Consider the following 14,719-nt stretch of genomic DNA (forward strand, 5'->3'; position numbering starts at 1 on the left):
CAGATGATTCTTTGTAGTCTGCCATTCTCATTTGGAATGCACCCAATGAATTGACATTGAGGGGAGCTGTCTGGAGAGATGCCTTGTAATAAATTAAGGACTCATAAAAATGTAGTCAATTTGGTAGTACAGCTTTATTTAATATTAGTCTGAAGCAAATCTGTCTACCACTACCATACAATAGCACTAGCAAATGCATGATTTATTCAGTCCCCCCCAAATATACAGCACCTTATGAACAATATAACAACGCAAATGAATATGAAGTTATTCAATTTAGTGTAAAAAAAAAAAAAAAGTGCATCTAAGTGAAGAAATAACATGTGACACATTCTCCTAGTTAACGTGAATAGCCTCAACATCAAATCACCTAGTCTACTTGTTCTGCAGAGAAAGGTCAAAAGTGTCCCCGTTTTTCCAGTGTCATGACCCTGTCCAGAAACCGCTCCTAGCCACCTGTGTAGATAAAGCAGGTATAAGCAATAGTGTCTCTAGGCTAGGGGGGGGTGTTTCTGGTCATGGACCAGCTCACCTCAGGAGGAGAATCCCCAGCCTCCATTTTGGTGACACACTGCTTCTTCCTGTGGTAACAATCTTGTAGTGCCTCTGCTCCTGGAAGACTTAACTTCCTTTTGAAGGCACCCCTGAGGGGGATAGTACTGTCGGGAGATTTCTCTGGTATCTGGACTTTGGGGACCGAGGTTGCTGCCCCCACAAAAGTGGGAAACACAGGTGTGCATGGTGAAGATTTAGTGAGCACTCCTGAGTCTGCAGATGTCTCTGCCACAGGGCCCCGCCCCTTGCTGTGGCTGCAGGATGACATGGTCTCCATGTGGCTGCATGTCCATAGCTCAGAGTCACTTGCTGACCTCATCTGGACATCAATGAGATGAGGCTCTGTTGGACCACCACTTTTGATCACTTCTTTGAGGATGACAGTGGGAGTGTGATTGTTCCTCCTTTGGCTCCTGCCCCAATACCTGCAGCTCCCCTGCCTCGGTCGCCTGGGGCCAGCTATAGACTCGTCCGAATCTTCTGAGCTACCGTCATATGGGTCCAAGGACTGAAGCGAGACAGGTATTTTATACTGTTAAGTATAGTATGAATGTAAGTGATTTGCTCATCAATGCTTGTGAATTGCAATCCTACTTACCAAAGAAAGCCACGAATATCGTCCCACCGGCTTGTGTGAACATGTTAGCATCCTTTGAATGGGTTGTCTGCTCTCTGCCGCACTACTTCCACATCCCTGATCAGAGTAACATTGTAGAAACTAGTTAAAGTGCGTAACATTGTAGTCTGGTAACATAAAATAAATACGTTTTTTTAACTTGTATCAAAAGGTGAGGGCATGCTAGTTCTTGGTCATGACTCAGTTCCATTGCACAAAGGCGTTTAAGAGCACGATGCTCAATCTGAACATTGACATGAGTCACTTGCGGAAGTTTTTGGAAGCATAAGGAACTTAACTTTCATATCAGTTAGAAAAAAGTTGAATTGATACACATTGATAGGTTTAGTGTTCCCACAAGGTCATATCTCCATGTTATTGCGCTTGTTTACGAAAGACAAGAGGCCACCACCTGTGCGTCAGCGTAACTCAAAGTGTAGCGGAAGTAATTTCGTGGATGAATGCTGCCTATCCATACCAAAAAAAAAGACTGCAGTCAGAGGGCAGTGTAACTGCAGTCTTTCATAAGGGTGGAGTTTGAGAGTTAACAGCATGCATGCTCATAATTATTGTAGACTGCCTACCATAACTTACTGTCAGTCAAAAGGACATACAATGAGACTATTACCATGGTGCTGGTATCAGACCATCTTGGACTGACATCTGATTCGGAATCAGTACTGGACTCCACTTTACACAGCTCCTACAATAAAATAAGGGAAGAAAGAAGAGCCATTGCATATTACTCACCTCAAAGTTGTGGCACAATAATGTTTACCTATGCTACAGGCGTTGACTAACCGTCTAGAATATACAAAATGTGCATACAACTGCATCTTTGAATTTCCTCACCATGTATTTGAATGCAAGCTTATCCACACTACTGGGGCCACTTTCAACAAGACTGTCATCAGGAAAACCTGCGAGTAAAATAAATCCATATGTATATTTTATAAGGTAAACCATCAGTAGGCCTAATTAGAGTATGTTTTTCTGTCATCACAATTCATAACGTCACCTCAATTGGCCTTCTGTGATAAAAGACCCACGTTTTTGTAAAAACATTGGTTAAACTCGTCACGTTTAAAAACAAGGTTTTTCTATAGAAACGCACGTCTATTCGGATGAAAATATAATGTGCATAAGTCTGTATGCATTCGGTTTACATTGCTCACTACCATCTGTAAACACTGAGACTCAATTCATCCAAAATTACCTGGAAGTGAGTGTTGCTGCTGCCGGTTAGTTGTCGCCATGCTCCTTGATTGACCACCAACTTCACAGATTTGGGCAGGTGCGCCTTGTCAGCATCTCAGCTGACTGCTGTGAACTGATTGACTAGTTTATTAGTTTTCATTGGTTCATTTCAAACAGGTAATTTTACCTTCATGCCTCGTTTACCAAGGAGATAAACGTGAGTTTGCCAGTATTAAACTTCAATTGGAACAAAAAACATGTTTTAATGGTTCTCATCTGTTCAACCCCTGTCCATTTGAATAGGTCACACTCACTTGCGCGAGTCGACCCCAAACTACCCATGAACGGTGATGCGCATGCTCCATGCGTAAGATCCGGGCTCGAGGAAGGATGAATGTTATTGTTCATTTTAAAGATGGCGGCGGAGGGAGGAGGGAAGGAGTTGAACGAAATTAAAACTCAGTTCAATACACGGGAAGGCGTCTATAAACTCCTCACTCACTCCGAATATAGCCGCCCCAACAGGGTGCCTTTTAATTCCCAGGGTTCAAACCCCGTCAAAGTCTCCTTCGTCAACGTCAATGACCAGTCTGGTAACGGCGACAGAATATGTTTTAATGTGGGCCGGGAACTGTACTTCTACATCTACAAAGGCGTTAGAAAGGTAGGTAGCTAAACATTATTATGTCAGCTTGCTTATAATTGATGTGTCTTAATTGATGACCACAGGTCAGTGTTGTCCAATTTTCATGGTTTATGACTAATGCACAGCACTCTGTCCTAATAGCACCACCAGTCTGTTCTCACTGCACAGTCCACCTCGTCCAAAAGTGTTGTGGTATGCACAGCGAGCCAGCTAGCAGACTGGCTAACTCTAATCTGACAGTCACCGTTAGGTTGTAACATCTATCGACGCACCATGGACATGGTGGACATTTGGCTAGAATCCCAATATTGGCAGTGAATGCATGCTCGTGACATCACAAGAGTGACCTCTATTTGTACTTCCACTTGGGTGGTGAATTACAGTGCACGGATGTTCTGTCTGATGTGACCTAGGAAATCTAGCCTTTAAAGGTGTTAAGCTAGCTACATGACTGCTTAAACAACAGTTGTGGCATCAAGAACAAGGTGTTGTTGTGAATTAATTTGCACAATTACTTGACATTTACATACAGATGAAGATGTTATATAACCCGAATCTAAATCTGCATACAAGATTTCCATTAACTTCCAATGATGTGTCGGTGTGGTGACAGGAAGTGCTTCCTGGAGTTCAGTCAGACAGAGGGGCATCTTAGTGAGTGAGTTGCTGTGAACTTTTGGACATGACAAGTTGATAATGCAGGACTACAGGTGCTTGATCCTATTTTCCTCAGTGTGGCAGATAGTAGACCAAATCTATAGTTTTTAATTTCTTCCAAGTGTGTAAAGAGATCTAAACTTCTACAATATTCACAAGGACTATACAGGTGCATCAATTCTATTTTGCCCTGTTTATCAAAACTTGTCAACAATCAACTGACTGGCTTTCTTGATGTCTATAGTATTCTCTCTGGTATGCAATCTGGTTTCCGCTCAGGTTATGGATTGTGTCACTGCAACCTTAAATGTCCCTTAAAACCTCTTTGAACCACCCCTCCCGGATCCGGGATAATTGTCATCAGCAACGCTGAATAGCATAGCGCAACAGTCAAATAATATTACTAGAAAATATTCATGTTCATGAAATCACAAGTGCAATATAGGAAAACACAGCTTAGCCTTTTGGTTAATCACCCTGTCGTCTCAGATTTTGAAATTATGCTTTACAGCGAAAGCAATCCAAGCGTTTGTAAATTTATCGATAGCCTTGCATAGCATTATGTACACTTAGCATCAGGAAGCTTGGTCACGAAAATCAGAAAAGCAATCAAATTAACCGTTTACCTTTGATGATCTTTGGATGTTTTCACTCACGAGACTCCCAGTTACACAGCAAATGTTCCTTTTGTTCCATAAAGATAATTTTTATACCCAAAATACCGCCGTTTGTTTGTTGCGTTACATTCAGAATTCCACAGGAAAGAGCGTCACGACAACGCAGACGGAAATTCCAAATAGTCTCCATAATGTCCACATAAACATGTCAAACGTTTTTTTATAATCATTCCTCAGGTAGTTTTTAAAATATACATTCGATAATATATCAACCGAGTGTGTAGCTTTTTCCATAACAGCGGGAGGAACAATGGCCGTCTTACTCAATTGCGCACCAACTCACTCTGAGAGCCCCCACCTGTCCACTTACGCAATGTGATCCTTCACGCTAATTTTTTTAAATAAAAGCCTGAAACTATGTCTAAAGACTGACACCTTAGGGAAGCCACAGAAAAAGCAATATGGTTGATATCCCTTTAAATGCGCAATAGAGATGCATAAGAACTGAGACTTCAAAAACAGGGGCACTTCCTGATTGGATTTTCCTCAGGTTTTAGCCTGCAATATCAGTTCTGTTTAACTCAGACAAAATTTTGACAGTTTTGGAAACTTTAGTGTTTTCTATCCCAATCTGTCAATTATATGCATATTCTAGAATCTGTTCCTGAGAAATAGGCCGTTTACTTTGGGACCGCAATTTTTCCCTCTAGCTTCACAAGGTCCCTTAATGATGTCATCATTGCCCTTGATTCTAAGCAATGTTGTGCTGCTATTTTTATTGAATTTGATACGGGCGACCATTCCATTCTTGTGGGCCGGCTAAGGAGTGTTAGTGTCTCTGAGAGAGGTAGTTAGTAAACCAAGCCAAAGATCCCTCAAAGAGTGCAGTGTATAAAGTCAGAACATCCTTGGTGATAGGCAGTGGCTGAGACAGCAGGTGTACCCCAAGGCTTGGGCCTAGGCCCCACGCTCTTCTCAATTTACATCAACAACATAGCTCAGGCAGTAGGAAGCTCTCTCATCCATTTATGTGCAGATGATAGTCTTATACTCAGCTGGCCCCTCCCCGGATTTTGTGTTAAATGCTTTACAACAAAGCTTTCTTAGTGTCCAACAAGCTTTCTCTACCCTTAACCTTGTTTTGAACACCTCCAAAACAAAGGTCTTGTGGTTTGATAAGAAGAATGCCCCTCTCTCTACTGGTGTGATTACTACCTCTGAGGGTTTAGAGCTTGAAGTAGTCACCTCATACAAGTACTTGGGAGTATGGCTAGACCGTACACTGTCCTTCTCTCAGCACATATCAAAGCTGCAGGCTAAGGTTGCATCTAGACTTGGTTTCCTCTATTGTAATCCCTCCTCTTTCACCCCAGCTGCCAAACTAACCCTGATTCAGATGACCATCCTACCCATGCTAGATTACGGAGATGTAATTTATAGATCGGCAGGTAAGGGTGCTCTCGAGCGGCTTGATGTTCTTTACCATTCGGCCATCAGATTTGCCACCAATGCTCCTTATAGGACACTTCACTGCACTCTATACTCCTCTGTTAACTGGTCATCTCTGTTTACCTGTCGCAAGACCCACTGGTTGATGCTTATTTATAAAACCCTCTTAGGCTTCACTCCCCCTATCAGATATCTATTGCAGCCCTCATCCTCCACATAGAACTCCACCAGTTCTGCCAGTCACATTCTGTTAAATGTCCGCAAAGCACACACATCCCTGGGTCCTTCCTCTTTTCAGTTTGCTGCAGCTAGCGACTGGAACGAGCTGCAAGAAACACTCAAACTGGACAGTTTTATCTGAAACTCTTCATTCAAAGATTCAATCGTGGACACTCTCACTGACAGTTGTGGCTGCTTTGCGTGATGTATTGTTGTCTCTACCTTCTTGCCCTTTGTGCTGTTGTCTGTGCCCAATAATGTTTGTACCATGTTTTGTGCTGCTGCCATGTTGTGTTGCTACCATGTTGTGTTGTCATGTGTTGCTGCCTTGCTATGTCGTTGTCTTGGATCTCTCTTTATGTAGTGTTGTCTCTCTTGTCGTGATATGTGTTTTGTCCTATATTTTATTATTTAAAAAAGAATGATCCCGTCCCGGCAGGAGGCCTTTTGGTAGGCCCTCATTGTAAATAAGAATTTGTTCTTAACTGACTTGCCTAGTTAAATAAAGTAAAAATATTTTTTTTAAATGCTAAAGCGTGTACCTTTCTGACATTCCCTAACTGGAATATACCTTATGGGCCTATGGTTGGAATAGGCCTATGCAAAAACAGCTGAGCTGTCTGGAGACACAAGAAAACTTTCCACTCTAAAACTTTCCGATCTGCTGTCACCAGTGTGACTGTTGTGCTAGTAAACTCACTGTGCCCCTGAGGCATTTTGAATAAAGCACAAACTTAAAAGGCTAGAGTTGCATGCCCTGGTCTGATTCTTTATGTCAGTATTGTTCGTAACACACCGCATCAAGCCCCCCCTGAGACACTACATTGTTATGTTAGGCCTTTATTTCAGGAAGATCTTTTTTTAAGGATGTCTTTTTGATGTCCTCTGATTATTACAATTGATTGTACTGTAATGCAATTAAACTATTGACTTCAAAGGCTGCGTCATAGACCTAGTTACCACTTCAAAAGGCCTTTTGTGTTTGCTGTCATGTTCAAAGAATTCTATGTCGTCATGAGCACTCTACTCAAGTTGGCTTCGTTGCTTTTGCATGCCACCCTTGATGCTTTGATCTGCGATTTGACCAGGAGCCGAAAACACACAACACTGAAAAGATTAGGGCAGTAACCGTATCTCACTTTTTTTTTTTTTTTGTACTCTTTTCTTTCAGGCGGCTGACTTGAGCAAGCCTATCGACAAGAGGATATACAAGGGAACACAGCCCACATGTCATGACTTCAACCACCTGACGGCCACGGCGGACAGCGTCTCCCTGCTGGTGGGCTTCTCGGCAGGCCAAGTGCAGCTCATCGACCCCATCAAGAGAGAGACCAGCAAGCTCTTCAATGAGGAAGTAAGTTGTCATGAAAGTCTCCAAATGAAATGTAAAGCCACATAAAGCTGTGATTGGCCAAAACCACCATAGATTGGGGTAGAGAGAGAAAGGGTGTTTAGTTACTGACTTCAAATGTAATTTTTTTGACATGACTCAATGAAAGCCAGTGTTGCTTACATTTGCATTTGAACATGTTTTGTTCCTTCTCTCCCTCCTCCCTTTCTCTCCCTCCTCCCTTTCTCTCCCTCCTCCCTTTCTCTCCCTCCTCCCTTTCTCTCCCGAAATGCTTTCCCCAGAGACTAATAGACAAATCCAGAGTGACTTGTGTTAAATGGGTGCCCGGCTTAGAAAGGTTGTTCCTAGTCGCTCATTCCAGTGGAAACATGTACTTGTACAACGTAGAAAACACGTGCGGCACCACGGCGCCTCACTACCAGTTGCTCAAACAGGGCAAGAACTACTCTGTGCACACGTGTAAGAGCAAATCCACACGCAACCCTTTGCTCAAATGGACGGTGGGCGAGGGAGCGCTCAACGAGTTTGCCTTTTCACCCGACGGGAAGTTTCTGGCGTGTGTCAGCCAGGACGGCTTCCTTCGGGTCTTCAACTTTGACGCGGTGGAGCTGCACGGGACCATGAAAAGCTACTTTGGGGGTCTGCTGTGCATGTGCTGGAGTCCGGACGGAAAGTATATTGTCGCGGGGGGTGAGGATGATCTGGTGACCGTGTGGTCGTTTGTGGACTGCCGGGTTATCGCGCGCGGTCACGGACACAAATCATGGGTCAGCGTGGTGGCGTTTGATCACTACACAACCAGCGTGGAGGATGCAGACCCTATGGAGTTTAACGGCAGCGACGAGGACTTCCAGGGCCTCCACTTTGGTCGCGACCGGGCCAACAGTACGCAGTCCCGGCTCTCCAAACGCAACTCCACAGACAGTCGGACAGTACACACCACATACAGGTTTGGCTCAGTGGGCCAGGACACTCAGCTGTGCTTGTGGGACCTCACAGAAGATATACTTTTCCCCCACCTCCCGCTTTCCCGGACAAGAACACACACCAATGTGATGAACGCTACCAGCCCCCCGGCGGGAGGTGAAGTCGCTGGTGACATAGTGAACAATGTGAGTAATAACCCTAGCACGAACGATAGCAGCGCCAACACCCCCAGTAACTCCCTCTCCTCTCCCCTGCCACGCTCCAACAGCTTACCGCACTCGCCAGCTATGACTGCCAACAACAAGAGCAGTGCCATCGCCTCGGGTGTCAGCAAGTTCGCAACGCTCTCCCTTCACGATCGCAAAGAGCAGCACCAGGAGACCGACCACAAACGGAACCACAGCATGGGTCACATTAGCAGCAAGAGCAGTGACAAACTCAACATGCTCACCAAATCCAGAACAGACCCTGCAAAGACTCTGGGGACACCGCTCTGTCCCCACATGGAAGACCTACCCCTACTAGAGCCTCTTATCTGTAAAAAGATAGCACATGAGAGACTGACTGTCTTAATATTTCTTGAGGACTGTATAGTGACAGCTTGTCAGGAGGGATTTATTTGGACATGGGCGAGGCCTGGAAAAGTGGTAAGTTCTTTTTGAATAGAATTTAAGTTCTGCATAATACCCATGCATTTGTCTTTGTGGTTAGTTTGGGCACTGCAAGGATCCATTTTGAAAACTTTTGTATATTTGTGAACATTTTGGACAGCGTTGTGTTGTGACATACTGCATGTGTAGGAGATCCCATCTCAAATCTGTCTGTATGTGTGTAAGTTTTGTGTGCCACCCCATGCAAAGCCCATACATTTTCAAAATATGAATAATGGTTAGACACTTGTATTATGTACAATCAAGTCACCTGGTGGATAAGTAAGTGCACTTAGGCAGCCCTCCTTATCAGTGGAAAGAAGACATTGATCACAACTGAGGGTGTTTGTGTGCATCGGCTCGAAAACACCCATTTTGACTCATTACCATCCCACATTGCACCGCAGCATAACCAAGCAAGACCTCTGCACGATTCTTTCAGCTTTCTACGTTAATGCATTATATTCACTGCATCATGCACTCACTAACTGCTGTGCAAAGGCCATTTGAATGCAGGAAAGTAGGAGAAGGAAGATGGGGGGGGGGGGGGTGTTGATTCATTTGATGCTTTGAAAACTTTCCCCAATGTCAAATCTCCTTGTTTTCCTTTCCAGGGTTTGTCATCCCAAAAGCAAGCAGTCTCTCCCAGTGGAACGATAATATAGCCAACACTATTTCTGCTGCTAAGAAACCTGCATTACACCAGAGCCTGGTGCTGCTCTTCACCCCACAATGCATTGCAAGTTTTTTCCTTTCTCTTGTTACTTTTTCTATTCTCTCTTTATTTTTTGGTTATCATTCACATGGTCTAGATGGTAGAAGTATTCAAATGCAGAAATGGAAAGGGTGTGGAGACATTTTGGACAGTGATTCTAATGTATTTTCTGGATTTTTTAAAATGTTTTTTTTGTTTTTGTCTCGTTTCGCTCCCACATCTGGACTTTGAGCTTGGCTTAGTTAGATGCAAACCAATCAAATTATGCTTGTGTTTTAAAATGAAAATTTCATAATTCCTATGCAAGTGGTCTATGGACCAGGAGTGACTGCCACCAGCCGCTACAGTAAAGTAATGGAGTTCCATGAGTTGCTCACCAACCATAGTCTAAAAACTGCACACAAAAAATCAATTTGTTTAGCCTTTATGATTCTGAAGATGTGCACTGTCAAAAGGTATCTAAGTTGCTAGAGTCCCAACTATTTTCTTAACCGAGCTACAGACGATCACAGGTTTCGGTGTGCCTTGCCTTCCGTTAGCATCCAAGGATTTGCCTCTAACCAAATTCTTTACAAGTGTTTTATTTATTTTTATAGAATCTCTCCATTGAGAACTTTGCACAGATTTTGTTACAGTGACTGCAAAAACCACACCTACGATGACAGACTGTCTTCTGACTGGAAGACGAGGCACACCGAAACCTGTGATCGTCTGTAGCTCGGTCAATACTAAATAAAAATATAAATACAACATGAAACGATTTCAACGATTTTAATGTGTTACAGTTCATATAAGGAAATAAGTCCATTTTAAATAAATTCATAAGGAATACAGACATGCATCTGTTGGTCAGATGCCAACAAACAAAAAACGTAGGGGCGTGGATCAGAAAACCAGTCGGTATCTGGTGTGACCACCATTTGCCTCATGCAGCGTGACACATCTCCTTCACATAGAGTTGATCAGGCTGTCGATTGTGGCCTGTGGAATGTTGCCCCTCAATGGCTGTGCGAAGTTGCTGGATATTGGCGGGAACTGGAACACGCTGTTGATCCAGAGCATCCCGAACATGCTCAATGGGTGACATGTCTGGTGAGTAACTCAACATGTTGGTCCCATTTTTTAATGAGCTGAAATAAAAGATTCCAGAAATGTTCCATATGCACAAAAAGCTTATTTCTCTCAAATGTTGTGCGCATATTAGTTTACATCCCTGTTAGTGAGCATTTCTCCTTTGCCAAGATAATCAATCCACCTGACAGATGTGGCATATCAAGAAGCTGATTTAACAGCATGATCATTACACAGGTGCACCATGTACTGTGGACAGTAAAAGGCCACTTTAAAATGTGCAGATTTGTCACACAACACAATGCAACTGATGTCTCAAGTTTTGAAGGAGTGTGCGATTGGCATGCAGAAATGTCCAACAGAGCTGTTGCCAGAGAATGTAATGTTCATTTCTCTACCATAAGCTGCCTCCAACGTGGTTTTAGAGCATTTGGCAGTACAGCCAACCGGCCTCACGACCGTAGGTCACGGACCATGTGTGATCACAACATCCCAGGACCTCCACATCCGGCTTCTTCACCTGTGGGATCATCTGAGGAAAGGTGGGGGATTCTCAGAAGTATCTCTGTCTGTAATAAAGCCCTTTTGTTGGGGAAAACGTATTCTGATTGGCTGGTCCTAGCTCCTAAGTGGGTGGGCCTATGCCCACCCATGGCTGCGCCCCTATCCAGTCATGTGAAATCCATAGTTTAGGGCCTAATGGATGTATTTCAATTGACTGATTTCCTTCTATGAACTGTAACTCAGTAAAATCCTTAAATTGTAGCATGTTACGTTTTATTTTTGTTCAGAATAGGTTATTAGAGGAAAATGGCTTTACATTTTGGGAGTGCAATAACTCTGACAGCTGTTAGGAAGGGAAATTATTAACAACCTTTTATATCTAGTAAAGGAACACTCTACCCGAAAACTATATTTTGGTATTTTTGTTGTTGATATAGTCCCAATGTTTTGCATGTCAGCAATCAAGTTTTCAAGATGTGTAACTTTCAAAATTAAATATACCGGCTGTATTTCTGTACTTTTAAGTTATACAGTACAAGTCAAAGGTTTAGACACCTACTCATTCAAGGGTTTTTCTTTATTTTTACTATTTTCTTCATTGTAGAATAATAGTAAAGACATAAACGATTACATAACACACATGGAATCATATAGTAACTAAAAAAGTGTTAAACAAATCAAAATATATCCGAGATACTTCAAAGTAGCCACCCTTTACCTTGATGACAGCTTTGCACATGCTTGGCATTCTCTCAACCAGCTTCACCGGGAATGCTTTTCCAACAGTCTTGAAGGAGTTCCCACATGCTGAGCACTTGTTGGCTGCTTTTTCTTCACTCTGCGGTCCAACTTATCCCAAACCATCTCAGTTGGTTTGAGGTTGGGTTATTGTGGAGGCACGGTCATCTGATGCAGCACTCCATCACCTTCCTTACTGGTCGAATAGCCCTTACACAGTCTGGAGGTGTGTTGGGTCATTGTCCTGTTGAAAAACAAATGATAGTCCCACTAAGCACAAACCAGCTGGGATGGCATATCGCTGTGGTAGCCATGCTGGTTAAGTGTGCCTTGAATTCTAAATAAATCAGTGTCACCCACAAAGCACCATCACACCACCTCCTCCGTGCTTCACGGTGGGAACCACACATTCAGAGACCGTTCACCTACTCTGCGTCTCACAAAGACACGGCGGTTGAAACCAAAAATCTCCAATATGGACTCATCAGACCAAAGGACAAATTTCCACTGGTCTAAAGTCCATTACTCGTGTTTCTTGGCCCAAGCAAGTCTCTTCTTCTTATTGGTGTACTTTAGTAGTGGTTTCTTTGCCGCAATTTGACCATGAAGGCCTGATTCCTGTAATAAGGGGTGGCAGGTAGCCTAGTGGTTAGAGCGTTGGGCCAGTAACCAAATCCCCGAGCTGACAAGGTAAAAAATCAGTGTGGCAGATGGTAGACCAAAAACAAAAATCTGTCGTTCTGCCCCTGAGGAAGGCGCAGAAAACGTGGATGCCAATTCAAGGCAGCCCCCCGCACCTCTCTGATTTCAGAGGGTTTGGGTTAAATGCAGATGACACATTTCAGTTGAAGTCATTCTGTTGTACAACTGACTAGACTACAATCCTCCTTTCCCTAATGTTGATGTCTGTTACTTGAACTACGTGAAGTATTTATTTGGCTGGTACAGTAAAACTGGGAACTCTAATGAACCTATCCTCTGCAGCAGAGGTAACTGTGGGTCTTCCTTTCCTGCGGCGGTCCTCATGAGAGCCAGTTTCATCATAGCGCTTGATTGTTTTAGCGACTGCACTTGAAGAAACGTTCAAAGTTCTTGAAATGTTCCGTATGTCTTAAAGTAAGACTATATGTCTTTAAAGTAATGATGTAATGTTTGATCTTTGCTTATTTGAGCTGTTCTTGCCATAATATAGACTTGGTGTTTTCCCAAATAGGGCTATCTTCTGTATACCACCTCTACCTTGTCACAGCACAACTGATTGGCTCAAACTTAAGAAGGAAAGAATTCCACAAATTAACTTTTAACAAGGCACACCTGTTAATTGAAATGCATTCCAGGTGACTACCTCATGAAGCTGGCTGAGAGAATGCCAAGAGTGTGCAAAGCTGTCAAAGGCAAAGTGGCTACTTTGAAGAATCTCAAATAAATGTTGATTTGTTTAACACTTTTGGTTACTACATGATTCCATATGTGTTATTTCATAGTTTTGATGTCTTCACTATTATTCTACAATGTAGAAAATAGTTTTAAAAAATCTGAAAAACCCTGGATTGAGTAGGTGTGTCCAAACTTTTGACTGGTACTGTATATCTTAACATGTAAAACATTTTTGGACTATATCAACAATGGACTAATGAAACAAATGCCAAGATATTTTTTCCTGTGTAGGGTTTTCCTTTAAGCATTTATTGTAATTATTTCTAATTTAAATCTGCTCTATCGTATTATTGGAATTCAGTGAGTGATCGGGGTAATAGCAAATTATTACTGTAGTGTAAGTTCTAATCATTTAAGGAAATGGGTATATTTCTAATGCAGAAAAATATACATTAATTATATTAAAATCTTGAGAATGCAGTTTTCTTTTCTCTAGTACAAAATTCATCCAGATGTATTTTGATATACTAGATTAATGTATGAAATGCTCAAAATAAACGCTTAGAATAATCACAATGTGCAGAAGTCAGACAAAGCTGCTGTCAACTTCACAAATATTATGAAGCTCAGGAAGTCTTAGACTATGATAAAGAATATATATTTTGCTTACCATCAGCAATGCTTTTCTATGTGTCCCAAAAGACCCACAGTAGGACCTTGTTCCGTGTGACACCTATTTAAGGAGTTAAGTGACTCCACCCACACTAACCACAGAAGGAACGAATGGTGAAGTGAATATATTTTTTGATTGTGGTTAACATTTGACACTTTTTTTTTTATTCTTCATTAAAAAGGTATATATTCTATTACACTTGTATTGTTACTGATTGTTTGTCCATTTTATTGTGCAGATTGATTTTTATAAGTGCTTGGTGAAATGTTTTTACGTGTGGGTTGTAAAGATAAGATACACATCATGAAACACACTTCCACTTTGCTTGTTCAATATAACAGTAAAATAGCTTAATACTTATTTAGTAAAACATAGAAGGTATGTAAAAATGTACCCTACCCCCACCCGTGTAGGAAAGAGCACTTTCTAGAGAGAAACTTTGCAGCTCTCTAGTTTTACAATACGTGCTGGGATAAGTATGGACGTACACTGTATATGCCTTGTCATTGCATATGTACAATAATACCTCCGTCTCAAATGACTTAAACAGTCTGTCACGGTATTGGAAAATCTTATGTAATATGTCATAGAACAAAAAGGCAAAACATTCACATAACTTACAAAATATGTTGCTTTTTCTCAATAGTTTATGTTATACTCTTATGGCAATGCAGTCGTACAGGGGTAGGCAACCCTGTTTCTGATGGAACTGAAGGATTTTGTTCCAACTAGGCACCATACCTGATCAACTGAGGTA

The 14,719-nt window shown here is 42.2% G+C and overlaps 2 protein-coding genes across 4 annotated transcripts; one reads left to right on the plus strand and one right to left on the minus strand.

Annotated features, from left to right (window-relative positions):
* Positions 1-115: 115 nt before the first annotated feature.
* LOC110498184 (uncharacterized) lies at positions 116-2,745 on the minus strand. 2 transcript variants are annotated; one of them, XM_021574801.3, is made up of 6 exons: positions 2,683-2,745; positions 2,388-2,501; positions 2,024-2,091; positions 1,800-1,874; positions 1,154-1,249; positions 116-1,063 (listed from the first exon to the last, which is right to left on the minus strand). In XM_021574801.3, the coding sequence occupies exons 2-6, from the start codon at positions 2,425-2,427 to the stop codon at positions 497-499; spliced, it is 846 nt and encodes a 281-aa protein (XP_021430476.3). In that variant the 5' UTR covers positions 2,428-2,501; positions 2,683-2,745; the 3' UTR covers positions 116-496. The 2 variants fall into 2 exon arrangements, with proteins under 2 accessions (XP_021430476.3, XP_021430478.3); XM_021574803.3 differs by lacking the exons at positions 2,388-2,501; positions 2,683-2,745 and adding an exon at positions 2,190-2,273 and having other exon boundaries at positions 408-1,063.
* On the plus strand, positions 2,720-14,153 carry wdr20a (WD repeat domain 20a). 2 transcript variants are annotated; one of them, XR_016489060.1, is made up of 5 exons: positions 2,720-3,032; positions 7,128-7,310; positions 7,589-8,419; positions 8,503-8,881; positions 9,499-10,356. XR_016489060.1 is itself a non-coding variant. In XM_021574798.3 (4 exons), the coding sequence occupies exons 1-4, from the start codon at positions 2,763-2,765 to the stop codon at positions 9,547-9,549; spliced, it is 1,797 nt and encodes a 598-aa protein (XP_021430473.3). In that variant the 5' UTR covers positions 2,723-2,762; the 3' UTR covers positions 9,550-14,153. The 2 variants fall into 2 exon arrangements, 1 of the variants encoding a protein (XP_021430473.3); XM_021574798.3 differs by having other exon boundaries at positions 2,723-3,032; positions 7,589-8,881; positions 9,499-14,153.
* The last annotated feature ends 566 nt before the right edge of the window (positions 14,154-14,719 follow it).

The sequence above is a fragment of the Oncorhynchus mykiss genome, chromosome 19 (assembly GCF_057628025.1).
Source record: "Oncorhynchus mykiss isolate SJ-2025 chromosome 19, ASM5762802v1, whole genome shotgun sequence".
Classification (NCBI taxonomy): domain Eukaryota; kingdom Metazoa; phylum Chordata; class Actinopteri; order Salmoniformes; family Salmonidae; genus Oncorhynchus; species Oncorhynchus mykiss.